The sequence below is a fragment of the Salvia splendens genome, chromosome 3 (genome assembly GCF_004379255.2).
Source record: "Salvia splendens isolate huo1 chromosome 3, SspV2, whole genome shotgun sequence".
Lineage (NCBI taxonomy): Eukaryota > Viridiplantae > Streptophyta > Magnoliopsida > Lamiales > Lamiaceae > Salvia > Salvia splendens.
The window spans coordinates 1,195,793-1,211,896 of record NC_056034.1 but is presented as its reverse complement, the minus strand read 5'-3'; the positions used below and the strand labels follow the sequence as shown (position 1 = coordinate 1,211,896).

At 40.0% G+C, this 16,104-nt stretch overlaps 2 protein-coding genes across 2 annotated transcripts; both read right to left on the bottom strand.

The window, feature by feature from the left end:
• Positions 1-394: 394 nt before the first annotated feature.
• On the bottom strand, positions 395-1,760 carry LOC121794149 (transcription factor MYB26-like). The gene is made up of 3 exons (XM_042192190.1): positions 1,534-1,760; positions 1,333-1,462; positions 395-1,163 (listed from the first exon to the last, which is right to left on the bottom strand). The coding sequence occupies exons 1-3, from the start codon at positions 1,664-1,666 to the stop codon at positions 536-538; spliced, it is 891 nt and encodes a 296-aa protein (XP_042048124.1). The 5' UTR covers positions 1,667-1,760; the 3' UTR covers positions 395-535.
• Positions 1,761-4,557: 2,797 nt separating this feature from the next.
• LOC121797113 (probable prefoldin subunit 2) lies at positions 4,558-6,734 on the bottom strand. The gene is made up of 2 exons (XM_042195837.1): positions 6,511-6,734; positions 4,558-5,166 (listed from the first exon to the last, which is right to left on the bottom strand). Exon 2 carries the CDS (start codon positions 5,156-5,158, stop codon positions 4,721-4,723), a length of 438 nt encoding a protein of 145 aa, XP_042051771.1. The 5' UTR covers positions 5,159-5,166; positions 6,511-6,734; the 3' UTR covers positions 4,558-4,720.
• Positions 6,735-16,104: the final 9,370 nt, after the last annotated feature.

Below are 16,104 nucleotides of genomic sequence, written 5' to 3'. Positions count from 1 at the left end.
ATATATTATATTTGTAAGATATCTAGCATAAAATTTCTCTACCTATTATAGTTGTACATATATAATTAATCAATAATACAATCCAAAAAATAACATCACCATTTTCAGAGTACACTTTAAATCCAACCGAGTTTCCTTTTTATAAATTCCATATATTTTTTTTCTAGTTTTGTGCTCCATACATTTGTAGAACATTCTTTATGCATGCTTCTTGAAGCACATAACAACGTGCACAATTTTTTATTGTTTTTTAAAAAAAGGACAATCTTGAAACCATAAATTTACATATCCTCGTTACAAATTTGTAAATTTATTAATCATCAACTTACACCGTATGTATAATTAACCACCAAATTTCAAAAAAAATATTTGAAACAGTATATTACGAAGCATCTGCAGAAAATAACAATTAATTCAACATATAAATTTACACATAATTATGAACAATAAATTACGAAAATCATTAAACAATTTAATACAGCCATAATGCTAACATTTTTTTAAAAAAAAATCTTAGCTGCATTAATCATCACGGTTAATTCCCCATCTCAAATGAAGCAAAACATCCCGGCAGCGGCGGCAGCGACGCGGCTGAGGGCGGCGGCGGAGGTACGAACGAGGCCATGAGAGACGATATGTTATTAATATGGTTGGGATACAGCGGCCCGAAGCCCGAATCAAGCCCATCTTGCATAACATCACCAGCATTTGCAGAAACCCCAAATTCAAACCCTTTCGCTATCTCAGCTAGCTCCGGCATCAGAGCATCCAGCAGCCCCGAATCATGATCGTAACCCTCGAATCCGAACGCGGCAGCGCCGTGATCCTGTTTCGTAGCTTGATTGCATGAGATCGGCCAAGAGTGGAGCTCGGAATCGAGCGAAATTGAGGCTGGGGTGTGGTGGCGGTGGTGAATTAGGGCTAAATTGGGGGCGTAGTTCATCAAAGGGTCAATTTGGGAATTAGGGTTTATTTGCTCGATTTGGGGATTTGCGATTATGAGATTGTTGCCCATGTAATCGCTCATGAGATTTGAGGAAGAAGAGATTAATGCTGAAGACATGTTGTGATGGGCCATGATCTTCTTCTTGATGCTCGAGTTCCAGAAATTCTTCACCTCGTTGTCTGTTCTTCCCGGTAGATGCTTCGCTATTTGAGCCCATCTACACAAAACAGAAAAAGATTTGATTTTTATCCCTTCTCCTATTCAATCAAAAGGCTAATCCTAATTTTGTGCCCCAATTTTAAGCATTTTGTGAAAAAAATCTCAACTTTTTCCAAAATGTCTACGTAAATCATCATTTAAAAAACAGATAAGATGAGGATTAAGACCTGTTGCCTAAGAGTCTGTGGAGCTCAATGATGAGGGAAGCTTCTTGTGGGGTGAAATTGCCTCTCTTGAGATCAGGCCTAAGGTAGTTTATCCATCTCAACCTACAGCTTTTTCCACATCTTTGCAATCCTGCAAAAACACACATGAAATAATCTCTCACATGAAATGCAATGAGAGAGAGAGAGAGGGAGGAAGAAAACCTGCGAGTCGAGGAACGGTGCTCCAGCAGCCATGGCCGTAGGTGGAGATGTAGTTGATGAGTTTCTCATCTTCCTCGGGGGACCAAAGCCCTCTCTTCACTTTCTGTTTATTGCAGCAGGTGTGATGCGACATTTGTATCCTTAATTGCTCCGAACTCCAACTGCTGCTGCTGACAGTGCAGAGGGAATTTAAGTGGAGAGAGAGAAGAGAGAGTGTGAATTTGAGGTGAAAAAGCTGCTAAGAACCGTTGAAGATGTTTTATAGTGAGGGTTTTATGGGCTGTGAAATTGGCTTATAGTCCACGAGCCATCCATGCAGTTTTTCTGCATATCTATGTATACATACGCACACATATATATGTATGTCTATGTGTGTTTGAGTGTGTGTAACTTACCTAAATAGCTCTTCCTCTTCTCACACATAAACATAGCTAAGAGAGAGAGAGAGAGAAATGTGGTTGGTTTTGCATTAAAGTTTCGTTTAGTTTGTTTGACTTAAGATGATAAGATATTATGTGTAGATTTTATAACAATGTTTTGAGCTTACATTGCAACTAACTACACTTGGAAAAATAATGAATTTATCAAGACATCTACAACGTTGAACACTGCCCACAACCATTGAGCACTATATAAGAAGTTGAACACAAGTAGTACTAAAATAAAGCCACGTGGCGGGCTATAATTAGGCAATGAGGAGTGATGTGCTCTTACACGTTGGCGTTAGTGTATGCTCAAGAAGTGAATCTTACAAGCCGTTGCAAATGGCTTCACCTCTATGGACAAAGGGACTTGAAATTTAAATTTTCTACATTGGCCCAATTTTGAAATTATAATCATTCCTTGTACAATCACAATCGACATAAACAAGCTGAAATACACAAAAAAGCTAGATTTATATTTACTTGGTAGTCTCCAAAAGCTAGCCACAAAATAAGTGGTGATTTCTTACAAAATGAATAAGTATGTCTATGTTGTACAAGGTGGTCCATCTATGTATTCTCCCTCCAAATACAGCAGATGTTTTCTTCTTCAGTTCTACTTGTTTCTTGGTTTTAAGGTTTTAAAAGTGACTGTCCTTTTTATCGTAATCATGAGAATAAAAATTCTTGTGATGAGGAATCTTTTTGTAGCTCCATTTATGAAGAAATTTTGGCAAGTGTTCATCATTTTTCTGAAATTTGCAGAACAAAAAATTTTAGCTAAGGAATCTAGCAGAGATGTGATACATGAAAAGAAGGGTTTTTATTTTGGAATTTTTGCCATTTAAATACATTCATCACAGCATTCAATTTTTGAATTTTCCCATCAAGATTCATATATGTATATGTGTGTGTGTTGACAGTGTTGTGTATATGTTTTTGTGTATGGAACTGTTTGGAATATGATCGAAACAAGAACCAAAAAGTTTATTGTTTTTTGAAAAAAATTCCTTTTAGCGTATGGATTTTGCAATAGTGGAAAATAAATCAGCATACTACAAATGGACTTTCTGATTAATTAGATTAAATACCGCAATAAGACTTGAATTGTGGAAGGAGAAAAATATATTGATTAGGGATAAGGACCACATTAAACTCACCTTTTTTCCCTTAATTGTTTCACATTAATATGGGATCAACATCAAGAATAATGCAAAATGAATAATGATGATTAGTGATTATTGTGCCATGTTTTGAATATATATGTTTGTTAGCCAAGGTGTTTTTTGGTCCCCATTGAATTGAAATTTTGCCTCTTTGGCTTTTAAGTAGTACTGGAAAAGAGAGAGTTTTAGTCATAGATTAGCCAAGAAAGTTTTTCTACCACCATTGCTAACATTACATTACCAATGTAATTAATATATACAGTACTTTCTTATCATGTGATGAAAGATGAAAACAATGAAATGGAAATAAAAATATACAGCACTAAATTAAGATATCCTATGGATCTAGCTAATTGTTGCACATGTATTAATTTAATGGCAGCAAACTCAATTGCTCTATTTGATGAGCCATAAGGGAACAAGGCTGAAAATCACTTTTGTTTTTTTCTCCATTTTATGGATATTCAGAAAAACATTCAAAATATATGAAGACAAGGAAATGGAATTTATGTCATTTTCAATAATTGTGGTCATAATTTGAATTATACAATGCTCATAGAGCCAGAATCGAGTCTAGGATGAGAATACTGACTGAATTCAAAATTTATCCCCTATAAAGAAAATGTAGGTCTGACATTTTTCCAAAAAAGTTAATACTCCTATACACTTATATTTTTTTTAATAATTCAAAAATAAATTAATGGTCTTATGTATTTTTAAATCTATTTACGTTATATACTTTGTTTTCTTAGATATAAAATTAAACTTAGTGAAATAATACACAACAATCTTAGTGACATGCATAATTATTAAACAAGGTTGACTTTTTACATCATTGTGAAGAGAACAAAGGAAACCATGCAACAATAAGATAAATGCATTTCCTAAATTGAGCAAGAAATGTTAAAATAAAGTGCTCAAATCACAACACGTAAACGGAAATTAAATAGAGAGGTAATCAATAGTCCTTAGCTCCAATTTCCAAAACTACCCCTCATATTTTTGGGTTTATGATAAAAAAAAAATGATTGTGCTGTTAATGATACATCAATTTTGCAATCATAATACTAGTATTTATATTGACTTAGATGGAAATTTCTGTGGTCCTTCCAAAGAATTAAATTGAAGCTTCTTAATAAGTGAAGTACAATTGGCTATTGTCTTAGTGGCAACTATTTCTTTTTTGATGGAATCATAATCAAAACGTAACCTTCTAAATTTTGCATGGTTTGAAAAAAGTATGGGGTTAAAAATTTTGCAGGGGTATAGTTGGAATTTCAGGTTGAAGGTGGGCTAAAAATCCAAAGTTCAGAAGGCCATTTAGCCTAAACTTCTAATCAGGCCCATTTACGATATATGGGTATTCTCTATTTTATTTTGTTTTTCAGTTAATTGTGAGTCTAATTAATTTTTACATGCCCATCAAAAAAACAGAATTTATCAACTTAAAAGGTTTCAAATTTTCAATCACTAGAATAAGTTCAAAGTTGTCATGTCCTAACCAAGAAAAGCTTCAATATTTCTTAACAATGAGCACCACCACCATAGATATAAAAAGGAAAAAAAGATGATATAGAAACATAGAAACTCCAACTGCAGTTAATTAGAACCGGCAGGGCCAACGAGGACGCCCTGAGCGTTCCCTTCCTTCTTGCTTTCGTCCTTCATCTCAGCATCGCCCTTTCGGATTCTGATTTTGTACTTGGCCTCAAATTCAGCCAGCTCCTTTTTCTTCTTCTCGGACGCTTCATTGAGCCGAGCAATCACCTCTTCAAGACCTTCCTTATTCCTCTGAACAGCTGGCAGAACTTCTCGGATTGTTCTCTCAACAAGGACGCCTCCAATCATCCGGTAGCACCGCCTTGACGGATCGAGTGGTTTTATGGCATTGATCACAAGGGAGTGCTCGCTGACCTCCATTTCCAGCTCGGTGATCTTGGAGTAGAATTGGTTGATTTCATTTCTCATGGAAGCATATACATTTGCGATGGCTTGCTCGTTCATTGGTTCTCTGATGTCACCTTCAGCCCCGGCCATACTATTATCTGAAGATTAAAGAAACGGTAGTAACCATCCAGGATCATCTAGCATGTATAGAATACTCAGCATGGACAAGAAGATATAGCTATTACTTTTTCAAGGGAAGGGAAGAGAGAATCATTTTGTATTACAAACATGAAATTGTCTAATTCGACCAAAATACTCGTGTGTGAAAATCAATAACATGAAGTGGGCACAGGCAGTCTTTCTTTGAGTCAGCATTGCCCAGTAGTAGAAGCAATGATTAGGTTCGGTCACTTGTTTTGAGATCTCAACAGTCCATTAGCCAAGAGCTCAGGTGAAGTCTTTTACAAAAAAAGCACTAGTTCATGCTTGCATATAACGCAAGCAAGAAATGGTTCCATTTAGTAAATGAACGATACTGAAGAGGTGGGACTTAAACCAACACACACACACACAAACATTCAATCTACATTTAGGCAATTTAACTAGAACCTACAATCACCTATTTTGGTTCCACAAAAAACAGTATTGAAAATGTGATATATTGAAGATTGACAACATGATTCTCAAGATCGACAAGAATAAGAAACATTGTTTGCTATTGATCATACCATGAGATTCAAACAATCCAATAATTTATACCTCAGCCACACAAAAACAAAGAATAAACTACTATATGCAACTGGATAGTAAAAAAGAAGATAGGACAACAAGATGTTTGCCATATTCAGGAAGAAGATTAGCTAATTTCTGATCAGTTCCACCAATGAAAGACATTGAAATCTAGCAGTTATCACGAGTCATGACTACCTCACTCAGTCTCAATTTAAGCTTCTAAAGCCAATTTCTCCACACCATAATATTTATCCATTCCAAATACATAGGCATTTTGCAAACTCAGACAGACTAGGTTTCTTTCTCATCAGCACTTCATGATTATACTAATCACATACATCCAACTCATCACTAGCATTTTCCAGAAAATCCATTGCTATAACAAATTTTTATCCCAACTCATCTCTAAATAAATGAAATGCTCGCATCATTCTCATTCACTAAAGCTTTCAGCATATAATGATTATTCAATTTAAAATCTTCTAGTAGTTCCAATCAAATCTATGCGCTAACCTGATCTACATAATTCCTTCTATTGATCTTTATCAAGAGTCACAGCATAAAGTAGCGAGCCTTCAACACAGATTCACAAACTATTTTTGCGGTTATTCAATTCATTATAAGCTCCAAACACCGTAAACACCATTTCCACTGAAAGTTCCGCATTCAACAAATCCAAATTACTAGTAACGATCTTTTGAAAGAGCTGATTATCAATCTCAAGAAGCGGCTAAAGAAGAAGATGCAACACCGTTGAATAAGAAGTTGACCTGATGAACAAATAGAACTAGGGCTTTTCGATATTGCTGAGCGGAGAAGAGAGCAGCGTGCACAATTCCACGGTGGAAGCAGTGGTGAGCTGTAGTGCTGGCGCGAGTGAATGGGGGAGAGAACAGGAGCTGAGGCGGCGGTAGTGGCTGTGGATCGGTGAATTTCGCCGGAGATTTTGAGAAGAAGGAGAGAGACGGAGTGATGAGACTTGAGAGAGAGTGAGAACGATTATTATTATTATTAGTTATTTACTTTTAGGTTTTTGAGTTAATTTATTTATTGGGCCGGATTTAGTTAAATACAAAATGGGGACATGAAATATTCAAAGCCCAATGTTTTATATGCTATTGGGTCAAAGGCCCGTCAATCCCTCCAAATTTAAATATCATCGTATACATGTTCTATCATTAATCATTATATTGCTGATTAAAAAATGAATATTGCAAAGAGAAATAGGTGTAATATTAAAATTTTAATGAAAAAAGGAATAAACCATCAATATAATTGATAGTACTATGATTTTTGTTTGAATTCGTGAGTAGATATTTCAACTAGTTTTAAATCGTGGCCCATAAACAAGTATTTTAAATAGTACTCACTCCATATCATTTTCTTTTTTTTTAGAAGTTTTAATATAATTGAGTCAATTCCGTTTTTAGTAAAAAATAATTCTCTCTCTTCATTTCTCTTATTTTATTTTCTCATACTTTATTCACCATCAACTTAACACTATTCTTAAATTCAAGTGTCGAATTTCAAAACAACAAAGAGTCAAATAATTAATTTCTAAATAGTATAAATGTATATAAATTATATAATACGTGTGTCGATATTATACTATGAAATAGACCTAAGAAAGAAAAATATGTGTCGATAGAGTAATGAAATATATCGGGTTTTTTAGTTACTCTACTTAATAAAGTATTATGAATAAGATTGTGGATTTCAACTGTATAAAAAATGTACATGCTCGTTGAAATTTGATATCTCCAATTTAATTTTTCAAAATAGAAAAGTAATTATCAAATTAAAATAATCAGTAGCACGTGGGTTGTGATCATGCTATAATTAATATCAATATCTTTAGAAATGAATAAAAATGCACAATAATTTATTGGTCGCCTATAAATAGCATTATAAGCACACAACATTGTAAAAATAATTTTAATTTTGAAATATGAAGTATTTCATTCGGTTCACTCTCAGTGTATCGATTCTCATTTTACTCTCTCTCATGATCCCATTTTGCATACAGCCATATTGGTAGTGCAAGAATGTTAGCGATGCTGGTTCCGAAATATGCAAAACTGTAAATACGAAGGCTCATTTAGTTTTTGCTTTTGTCGGATTGATAGTGTCACACCCCAACCAACCCCTTTGTCGTATATTCTAATTATATAAATATGAAAATTGTTTAGCAAATAACCTACATGTAAAAATTTGTAAAACACCCATATAAGATAAACCCAGAAATCAACATTAATCTGTTTCATATTTCAAAACATTTTAAATTGTATTGAGACTCTCTCACCACTCTATATGTTATACATTGGTCTATATGCAAAATGACGAGGAGGAGAAGGTTGCTATAATGCATCAGCCGTCGACCTTGATAATACGTGGAGTTTCTAAAACTCATATCAACCAAAACATCAACGATATCTTTGCCTGAAAAATATTAGTGGTTTATATGAGCCACAACTCAGTGTATATATATATATATATATATGAGTTTTGATCTATGCAAAACTATATTTAAATACAGAAACGCAGAACAATATCATACGTAGGGCACTTTTAGGTCATAGTTAGTTAATTTTTAGGTCATGCTAACAAAGCATGACCTAAAATGATCTTAGCATGACATTAAACTCAAATATTATAATATGACCTAAAATTGTTTAATTATGACCTTCCGTGTTTTTGGTTAATTATTGACCATTAGATCATCTAATTCTAGGGCCAAGATTTGAACTGCATTTCTGGATTTAAATGCATTTTTATTTTGATCATCTCCCTATATATATATATATATATATAACCAAGAACAATAAATATCATAAGCAATTTCACATCCATATGCATATGCCTTTATGATTCTTTTTAATATTATGTGACTGATCAAGCCTAGTATCTACCCGGGATTTCCATTGTATACGACCCGAAGGTCCCTTTTATTTATTTGACCTTCCCACGAAGGTCTCTCTTTGCATTTTGACCTTTTCACGAAGGCCCCTCTTTGATTTGACCTTTCCATGAAAGTCTCTCTTTGCATATTTTCTTTGACCCATAGGTCTATTATCATTGTATATGACCCGTAGGTCTATAACCATTGCATATCAGATCCAGAGCAAGACCGTCACATATACTCTTTAATCCCATGATTCGAATATTTCCAATACTATACATCAAACATATCCATTGCACCAATTACATATCCATATATGCCATCAATTAACTCTAATACTATAGATAAATATATCCATTGCACAAATCATATATCCGCATCATATTACACCATCAATATCAAATAACACATAATCATTTCAAGCTCATGTAATTCATATATTCACTCCAATTTAACACATAGCAATCGATCATATAAAATATGTAAAATTAAAAGTGTGCACCTTATCAACACCTTATCAGAACACGTAATCTACTATCATGAACTTGAACATTAGCTCGAGCACTGTTTTTTTCTCAGTCTCTATTCCTTTATATGGAAATCTTACAAAAATGTCTCTCAAATTAATACTAAAAGTAATTATAACATCTTCACACTCCCTCTCCAAAAACACTCTTCCTCTCGGCCCCTTCTATTTTTTTTCCCTCCATTTCATTAGGTGAATTATTATTATACTAACATGTACAACTTGATTAGCTTGGCTCTTCAAACCGATACACGACATACACTAACTTTATTTGTTGGGCATTTGAAACTCTTACACGTAGCAATGTACATATTTAAAAGTTATCCCTAATAATTTGATGGGGTACGAACTAAACCCTAATGGCAAGCCCAATAACAGTGACGGCCCATCAGCCCAGAGCCCAAGAAAGAGTATCTGTTCGGCACCAAAGAGTTCGGCACGACCAAAGAGTTCGGACTCAGCCTACAGCTCGGTAAAAGCCGACCAGTCAAGCTCTCCTCTCAGATCGGCAAGAGCTGATCGGTAAAGTCCAGCAGTTCGGTCTCAGCATTCGACCGAACTAGGAGTTAGTGGACTCATGAAAGGCCTCCACGACCTCCGCTATACCCACGATCTATTTAGTGGTACGAAGCAGTTATTGAGCAGTTATTGCTCACCCACGATCTTGTTAGTGGGGCTGCAAACCACGACCTTAGTTCAATGTATAAATAGAACTTAGATCAGATAGAAAAGAGTTAGAATCTCTCTAGAGAAAAAATCATATAGCAAGTCTGTGTTGTAAGCTGTAATTCGCAGATCAAGCAATACAAACCTGCCCCCATTTCTCCCCGTGGACGTAGATTTACCTCAGTAAATCGAACCACGTAAAATTTCCGTGTCGTAATTTATTTTTACGAGCATTCATCATCCCCAATAATTCGCGGATTCATCACTGGCGCCGTCTGTGGGAACCAGAGAACAAAATTTGTGATAAAGCGAATTTTTGATCCATTTTTTCCGCCCAAAAAATGCATACCAGATCGCAGAGTACCCGTATTCCTGCCCGTGAGAACCAGGAGGAAGCCAATCCATCCCATAGGTCTGGAAAACAGCCTAGGGATAAATCCACCACCAGTTCTCATGGCGAAGGAACAAGCCGCTCCAAAAATCGTCCCACTGAGTCTTCCCAGCAGCCCGATTTGAATGAGGCTGTCAAGCAGTTTTTGGAGGCGAAGCAGGAGGAATTCTTAACCTTCCTGCGAAAAAGCCAAAAGCAGCCGGAGACGAAAACGGCGGATTCTCCTTCTCCCTCCGCACAAGAAAGTCACTACCGCAGTAGTGTCGCATCTCCCAAGAGAAAGAATCCCCGTCCCCCACATGTTCCAGTTCTTCCTCGGTACCGGAATCACAGGAGAACTCAATCTCCTCCATACCGACGAGATATCGGATTCGCCGTGTACGGAGCACTGAAGACTCCGTTCTCGGACGACATCACCCGAACTCCCCTACCACAGAACTACCGAACTCCGTCGATGACTTACGACGGGCTCGTGGACCCTCACGATTTCTTGGGGCGCTATCAATATAACATGGCGAACCAGGGTCTCAACGAGGTCCACATGTGCAAGCTGTTTCCCGAGCTGCTCATCGGGAACGCGAGAAGGTGGTTCGATAGCCTCCCCCAGGGCAGCATCAGATCTTACCGAGATCTAATGGATGCCTTCCACAGGAGGTTTTTTCAGAAAGCGGAAGCCCGAATCACTTCGGCTCAGCTGCTTTCCATTCGTCAAGGTCGCGACGAAAAAATCAGCGACTTTATGACAAGATTCCACAAGGAATGCCTGCAAGTAGACGATCTCAACGATCTGCTTGTCATCTCGGCATTCCAAAATGGAATCCTGCCCGGAGCTCTCTACAGGAAGCTCGTTGAGTGCGGTCCGCAGACAGCTCAGGAAATGTGGGACATTGCGGACCAGTACTCCCGGGCCGATGAGGCAGACCGTCGCAAACGGTCGTTAGACAGCTCATCGACCCGAGGAGACAGAAGGAAGCCCGATCATAGCGATCAGGGGCATCCTCGCCGGACTCCATTTGAAAGAATTCAAAGGGCTCCGGTGCAAGACAGATTGGGACCTCGTCTCAATCCCGAGAAGTCGCCCGCTCAGTTCGTACCGCTGAACAAGCCGAGAGCGGAAATTTTCGAACTGCACTCTGACCTATTCGAAAAGCCAAAGCGGATGACGAAATCAGCCGCGCGCCGACCACAGGATAGCTACTGCTCCTACCATCAAGACCACGGTCACGATACTGAGGAGTGCAGAAACTTGGCTGCAGGTATCGATGTTCTTGTGAAGGCAGGGACATTGAAAAAATACCGAAGCAAGCAGCCAAAGAAGAATAAAAAGCAGAGTGGTGCGAACTGCGCTCCTCAGGATCCGAAAAGGCAGCCGGATCCCGAAGACGATGACGAGCCGCAATATGATGGAGTAATCCAGACTATTGACGCGCTCCCTGCCGGGAAGACCAAGTCGTCCCTAAAGTCAGAACGCAGAGGCTCCAATCGAGAGGAGCCAACGCATAAAAGGCTGAAGCAGGACGAAGTGATTACGTTCTCGGCTGCTGATCCCGTCCCGGCCATCTCTCCTCACCAAGACGCCATTGTCATCCAAGCCGGAGTGGCAAACAAACTGATCCACAGGGTGTTTGTGGATACAGGAGCGTCGGTTAGCATTCTTTTTAAAGAGTGCTTCGACAAACTAGAAGTGGACCCAGCTCGGCTCAGTCCGGCTCCGCTTCCCCTGAAGAGCTTCACCCAGGAGGACACCCGCCCTGAAGGTATTATCAGCCTTCCGATCACGGTGGGGAAAGCGCCTACTAGCTCCAGTACGATGATTGAGTTTTTCGTGGTGAAAGCTCGGTTCCCGTACAACGTCATCCTGGGAAGAGACTGGCTCAACACAGTTCGGGCCGTTTGCTCCACCTATCACCTCACCATCAAGATCCCTACTAAAGGAGGGATAGCGGTCATCCGAGGTGACCAAAAGAGAGCAAAGGAATGTCTGCAAATTGCGCTTAGAAGTGCCGAGCAGTCAGATCGGCACCACCAAGCATAGCAATCACAGCAGCCGGAGTCAGAGGCGATGACCGAAGTCATACCGGAGCCGAACTCGATGACAGTTCAGCTGTACGAAGACGATCCATCCAGAACGGTTAAGATCGGCTTCGCGGGAACGCCCCTACTTCGGGAAAAAACCATCCAGCTCCTCAAGGAGTATAAAGACGTCTTTGCATGGTCTCCGTTGGACATGACCGGAGTGCCCCCCGAGGTAATCACTCATCGGTTAAATATTGATCCTTCAGTCCGGCCGATAAAACAGAAGCAAAGACTCTTTGCGGCAGAACGAAGTCAAGTCATCCATGACGAAGTCCGTCAATTATTGAAGGCGGATGTGTTATTCGAAGTGAAGTATCCTTCGTGGGTGGCCAATCCTGTCATGATCAAGAAAAAGGAAGGAGGATGGCGGATGTGCATAGATTTCACCGATCTAAATAAGCACTGTCCCAAAGATTGCTATCCCCTTCCGAACATAGATAAAAAAGTAGAAGCTTTGATAGGCTTTGAAATTTTTTGTTTTCTTGATCTGTACAAAGGATACCATCAAGTTTTAATGGATGAGATTGACGCTTCAAAAACGGCCTTCATTACTGATTTCGGCATTTTCGCTTATAAAAAGATGCCATTCGGTTTAAAGAATGCCGGAGCCACTTATCAAAGGATGGTAGACAAGCTTTTTCGGCACCTGATTGGAAAGGAGGTCGAAGTGTATGTTGACGATATAGTCGTCAAAAGCAAAAGCACTTCGGAGTACGAGCACAACCTCAAGTCCACTCTCAACGTGCTCAAGAAAGCCAACCTCAAACTTAATCCCCAAAAGTGTACCTTTTTGGTAGATTCGGGAAAGTTTCTGGGTTGTTGGGTTTCAAAGGACGGACTCAAGGCAAACCCCTCAAAAGTTCAAATCGTTCAGAACATGGCAATGCCGAAGTCCATACATGACGTGCAAAGGCTAACCGGATGTCTAGCCGCACTGAATCGATTCCTTTCCCAAGCAGCCGAAAAGCAACTGCCGTTCTTCAAGGTGTTGAAAAAGGCACCAAAGTTCGAGTGGGGAGCCGAGCAGAAAAAGGCCTTTGACGAGCTCAAAAGTTATCTAGCCGAGCTTCCTCTTCTCTCTGCTCCAACCGAAGCCGAAGTAATATTCTTATACTTAGCGGCATCGGATCAAACCATCAGCGCGGTGCTTGTACGAGAAGAAGGCCTAAAGCAGCTTCCCATCTATTTTACAAGCCGAGCATTAAGAGGTCCAGAAACCAGGTATCAACCTCTGGAAAAGATTGCTCTGGCATTAGTAAATGCAGCAAGGAGACTGCGGCCATACTTCTATGCTCACAAGGTATGCGTCTTAACTGATCTGCCACTTCGGCAAGTGTTGACCAAACCAGAAGCATCAGGCAGAATCGCCAAGTGGGCTATAGAGTTGGGAGAGCACACAATTGAATATCTACCTCGGAAAGCCATCAAGGGACAAGCCTTGGCAGATTTTCTTGCAGAGGCAAAGTTCGATCAAACAATTCCTGTTATTGCCGAACAGAAGGATTCTGCATATGCCGAACTAGCACAGCCCTTGGAATCCGAAGTAGAGCCGCCGGACTGCTGGAGCGGATTCGTAGATGGAGCTTCAAACAAGATGGGAAGTGGAGCTGGTATTTTACTTGTCGCTCCCGACGGACACGAGGTAACCTACTCACTTCGGTTCCTATTCCCCACTACTAATAATGAAGCCGAGTACGAAGCCCTCCTGGCCGGACTCCAGCTAGCGCAAAGTCTGCTCGTCAAATCTCTCAAAGTCCATTGTGATTCACAAGTCATAGTAAATCACATGTTGGGTACAAGTGAAGCTCGTGACGAGAGAATGAAGAAGTATTTGGACAAAGCGCAAAGCATCAGCCGAAGTTTCTCCTATTTTCGGATAATCCGCATTCCCAGAGCGGAAAATAGCCGAGCAGATACCTTAAGTAAGTTGGCCTCAGATCCGAGCTCAAAGGCGGAAGAATTAATGCATCGAAGCATTGATGAAGCCGAGGTACATTCAGTATCCAGCTCGCCGAACTGGATGACGCCGATCTTGCAGTATCTGGATCAAGGACAATTGCCCGAGGATAAGAGAGAAGCTCGGAAGGTCACGTGCCGAGCACTTCGGTACGAACTTCATGAAGGAGTCCTCTTTAGAAAGTCTTACCTCCAGCCGTTATTGCGGTGCGTAGGACCAGAAGAGACGGACTACATCCTCAGAGAAGTTCATGAAGGATCGTGCGGTAGCCACATCGGAGCCAGAGCTTTAGCTAAAAAAGTTCTGAGATGGGGATATTATTGGCCAACCATGGTACAAGAGGCAGTGCAGCTCGTCAAGAAGTGTACGAAGTGCCAAATTCATGCAAATGTCCCAAGGATGCCGCAGACCGATCTATACACTATGCAAAGCCCTTGGCCTTTCATGCAATGGGGCATAGACATAGTGGGACCACTTCCTCAAGCTCCTCGGCAAATGAAATTCCTTATCGTTGCCGTGGACTACTTCACGAAGTGGGTGGAGGCGGAACCATTAGCTACGATAACGAGCTCAAAGGCATTGGACTTCGTCTGGAAGAACATAGTGTGCCGATTTGGCATACCTCACATCCTCATCTCGGATAATGGGACTCAGTTCACCGACAAGACGTTCAAGAATTGGTGCCAAGAGCTGAACATTCAACAGCGGTTCACTTCGGTCTCCCATCCCCAAGCAAACGGACAAACGGAAGTAACGAACCGGATTCTGGTGAAAGGGTTAAAAGCTCGGTTAGAACAAGCCAAAGGACAATGGGTAGAAAATCTCCCTCAAGTCCTATGGTCCTATCGAACTACACCCAAAACCTCCAACGGTGAAACTCCGTATAGTCTGGTGTACGGCACTGAAGCCGTAATTCCGGTGGAGATCGGCGTACCCAGTCCCCGAACTCTAAATTTCTCCTCAGAAATGAATGACGACGGACTGAGAGCAGAACTAGATCTCGCCGAAGAAAGAAGAGAATTGGCGTGCATAAAAGCAGCCAAGTATAAGGAGCAAGTAGCCCGGTATTATAACCAAAGGGTGAAAAAGCTTCAATTTCAAGTGGGAGATCTCGTCTTGAGAAACAACGAAGTAAGCCGAGCAGAAAAGCTGGGCAAACTCGAGCCCACATGGGAGGGTCCGTATCGGGTGTCAGAAGTCCTCGGCAAAGGGTCTTATAAATTGACTCACATGTCAGGAGAACAAGTACCCCGAACATGGCACGTCTCCAACCTCAAGAAGTTCCACTTGTAAGAGACAAAGTCCGGTCAGTCTGTCTTGTGTCTAGTTCGGTCATAGGGGTACATGTTTTTATTTGTTTGTTTTTACTTGTACCTTTTACTTGTCGTTTTATAAAAAGTTTAAAGTTTTTTTTCTTTCGTCTTTTTCATTTTTTCTCTATGTGTTTTGTCTCTATGTGCTTGTCGTCTCTTACAAATGGTACCAAGGTATATCGTTCTTTAAAGACTGATCCCCTTTTTAGATCGATTATTAAAGACTATTGTGAGTCCAAGCTTCTAAGGAGGATATAAGACCACAATTCAGCTTAACAAGCAGTCCGTCTGAAACGAACTGCAATAAGCCAACGATTGTGAGTCCAAGCTTCCAAGGAGGATACAAGACCGCAATTCAGCTTAACAAGCACTTCGTCTGAAACGAACTGCAATAAGCCAACGATTGTGAGTCCAAGCTTCTCAGGAAGATACAAGACCACAATTCGGCTTAAGAAATAAGCACTTCGTCTGAAACGAACTGCAATAAGGGAAAGTCCGATCCACGCGATAAACCTCGCCGAATTAGGACGACCAAG

Excerpts from the sequence above, each read along its gene's own strand:
- LOC121794149 (XM_042192190.1), bottom strand. The coding sequence starts at position 1,666 with ATGTCGCATCACACCTGCTGCAATAAACAGAAAGTGAAGAGAGGGCTT. Across the intron at positions 1,463-1,533 it reads CACCGTTCCTCGACTCGCAG|GATTGCAAAGATGTGGAAAA; the intron begins GTTTTCTTCCTC and ends GTGTTTTTGCAG. Across the intron at positions 1,164-1,332 it reads CACAGACTCTTAGGCAACAG|ATGGGCTCAAATAGCGAAGC; the intron begins GTCTTAATCCTC and ends TGTTTTGTGTAG.
- LOC121797113 (XM_042195837.1), bottom strand. The coding sequence starts at position 5,158 with ATGGCCGGGGCTGAAGGTGACATCAGAGAACCAATGAACGAGCAAGCC.